Source organism: Nicotiana tabacum, chromosome 19 (genome assembly GCF_000715075.1).
Source record: "Nicotiana tabacum cultivar K326 chromosome 19, ASM71507v2, whole genome shotgun sequence".
Classification (NCBI taxonomy): domain Eukaryota; kingdom Viridiplantae; phylum Streptophyta; class Magnoliopsida; order Solanales; family Solanaceae; genus Nicotiana; species Nicotiana tabacum.
Genome location: NC_134098.1, coordinates 59,567,143 through 59,569,249, shown reverse-complemented (window position 1 = coordinate 59,569,249; position 2,107 = coordinate 59,567,143). Strand labels below are relative to the sequence as shown.

The window sequence follows — 2,107 nt, the reverse complement described above, 5'->3', positions numbered from 1 at the left end:
ATCTTTCTTTTGTTGAGTTATCGTGGTGTGCATGGAGACCCGGTAGCATTCCGGGTACGTGCGTTATTCCCCTTGTATGCTGAATATTCCCCAAAGTGTTGGGAATTTGATCACTTGATATAAGCTGGAGGGGGCAGCTCTCATAGGGTATATCCATTGTCATCCTACGATGGCGTTGTATGCAGTGGCTTGGTCCATGATATGGAATGTTGTCTATAGGGTTATCCCTCCGGTGAGATCGGTTAGTGTGATTCAACGTGGCACTATCTTATCCTCCATTCAATTGCATTGTTAAAATCAGTTAGTGTGATTCAACGTGGCACTATCTTATCCTCGAGTCTCATTTGTGCGAGGACTCCAGGATGGATAATGCACGCTCAACTTTCGTCATCGATCATAATTCGTTTAACATCAGTATATAAAATTCGTAAAGTAATGACAAAGGCATCATTGTGAGGGAAAGTCAAACTATCAGCATCTGACTCATCGAAGATGATACTTTCTTCGAGTCTATCATACCGTTCGTGGGTAATCGATCTTTTGAGCTTGTGGGTGGTGGTGAACTTGATGTCATTTGTGGAGGCATCGTCGCTTCCATCAATAATCATATAGATGATATGAGCTGGTGAAGGTGGCTTTGGTGGGCCTTGGCGTTCTCGACCCCTTGCTAAGGTATTTCTGTGTTTGTCGCCGAGCAGTTCTTTGAGGTGCCCTTGATGTAGCATGTTCGCTACCTCTTGCCTTAGGGCGATGCAATCTTCTATTTTGTGTTTGCGTTCCTCGTAGAATTCGCAGAGAGAGTCAGATTTCCTGGTGCTCAGATCAGACCTCATCTTTGGTGGCCATTTCACCTTTGTTCCAAGCTTCTCAAGGGCGTAGACCACCTCTGTAGGTGAAACACAAAAATTGTGAGTAGATAGTAATGGGTGATAAGTGGGGATTTTGATTGCTTATTAGCACCTTTTAGCTTTTCTTTTAGTGCGAAAGTATTGAAATGTGTTCCCGAAACTAATGAAATTGTGAAAATTGCAGGAATGCTGGAAGTTTGGTGCCACGCCCCAAACTCGAGGAGCGCGACCGGCGCTCAACCGAGAGAACCCGGCAGAGCAAGCCTATTAGATTTCCTACTACCAAACTCATCCATGAATAAAGAGGAGATGTACTCCATTAATTAATCACTGAAAATTTTTTATTAACAACTTCCTTTTCATTCCAATTTGGAGTTTCATTCATAATTTCCAAAACATTACGAATTTATAGAATTAATGAAAAACATGATTTCTAAAAACCAACATTTCTAGTTCAGTTCTCAACTTCAACCACAACCCACAACCTGTCTGCGGAGCCTCTAATACAATAGAAGAGTAATATAAAAATGTCGGCAATAAGGCCACAGCTATACCTCAAACCACAGTACATGAGAAACAAAAGATATATGACCCCAAAATGAAGTGGGGCTCACCAAATCAGCTGAAAAGAGTGCATTGCTATCATTGATCAATGTCGTCTGTTGTAGAACTACCTGCATCCATTAAAGATGCAGCGCCCCCGGCAAAAAGGGATGTTAGTACCGTCGAATAGCACTAGTATGTATAGCTAAAAATCCTCTTTTAAAATAGAATGCCAATATAAGAAAGGCAACATATTGAAACAGAGTATCATAATCAACAATATCCAAATGTTCAGTTAAAACATAATAATTTTCAAAATACGAACTTCATATACAATTTTGGTTGGGAGATCATTAGCACCGATATACCACCGTCTTTGTTAGCACAGAGTCCGATCACGCCCGATCGGCTAGGCCATCTCCCCACGAACAATGTGGTTTGACAGGTGATATGAAAGAAAGTTGTTACCAAGAGTAGTACCACCATGTGCGCAACATGACATCTGATCTCCACCCGATTAGCTAGGCCGCCTTCCCACATATGTCGTGTGGGTTGACTTTTCCAATCCAAAAAGGTTCCAGTTTCATCCCAATTAAGGGGAATAATATCATTATTTCCCAAAGGTTCCAATTTCATCCCAAATAAGGGGAATAATCCCAATCCACCCCTACACCGGTATGTGTAGTTTCAGGTGTAGGCCTTATGACCCACCCTTC

General features: G+C 41.9%; 1 protein-coding gene across 1 annotated transcript; it reads right to left on the bottom strand.

The window, feature by feature from the left end:
• Nucleotides 1–377: 377 nt before the first annotated feature.
• LOC142173506 (uncharacterized) lies at nt 378–1,532 on the bottom strand. The gene is made up of 2 exons (XM_075239111.1): nt 1,523–1,532; nt 378–886 (listed from the first exon to the last, which is right to left on the bottom strand). The coding sequence occupies exons 1-2, from the start codon at nt 1,530–1,532 to the stop codon at nt 378–380; spliced, it is 519 nt and encodes a 172-aa protein (XP_075095212.1).
• Between the last annotated feature and the right edge of the window lie 575 nt (nt 1,533–2,107).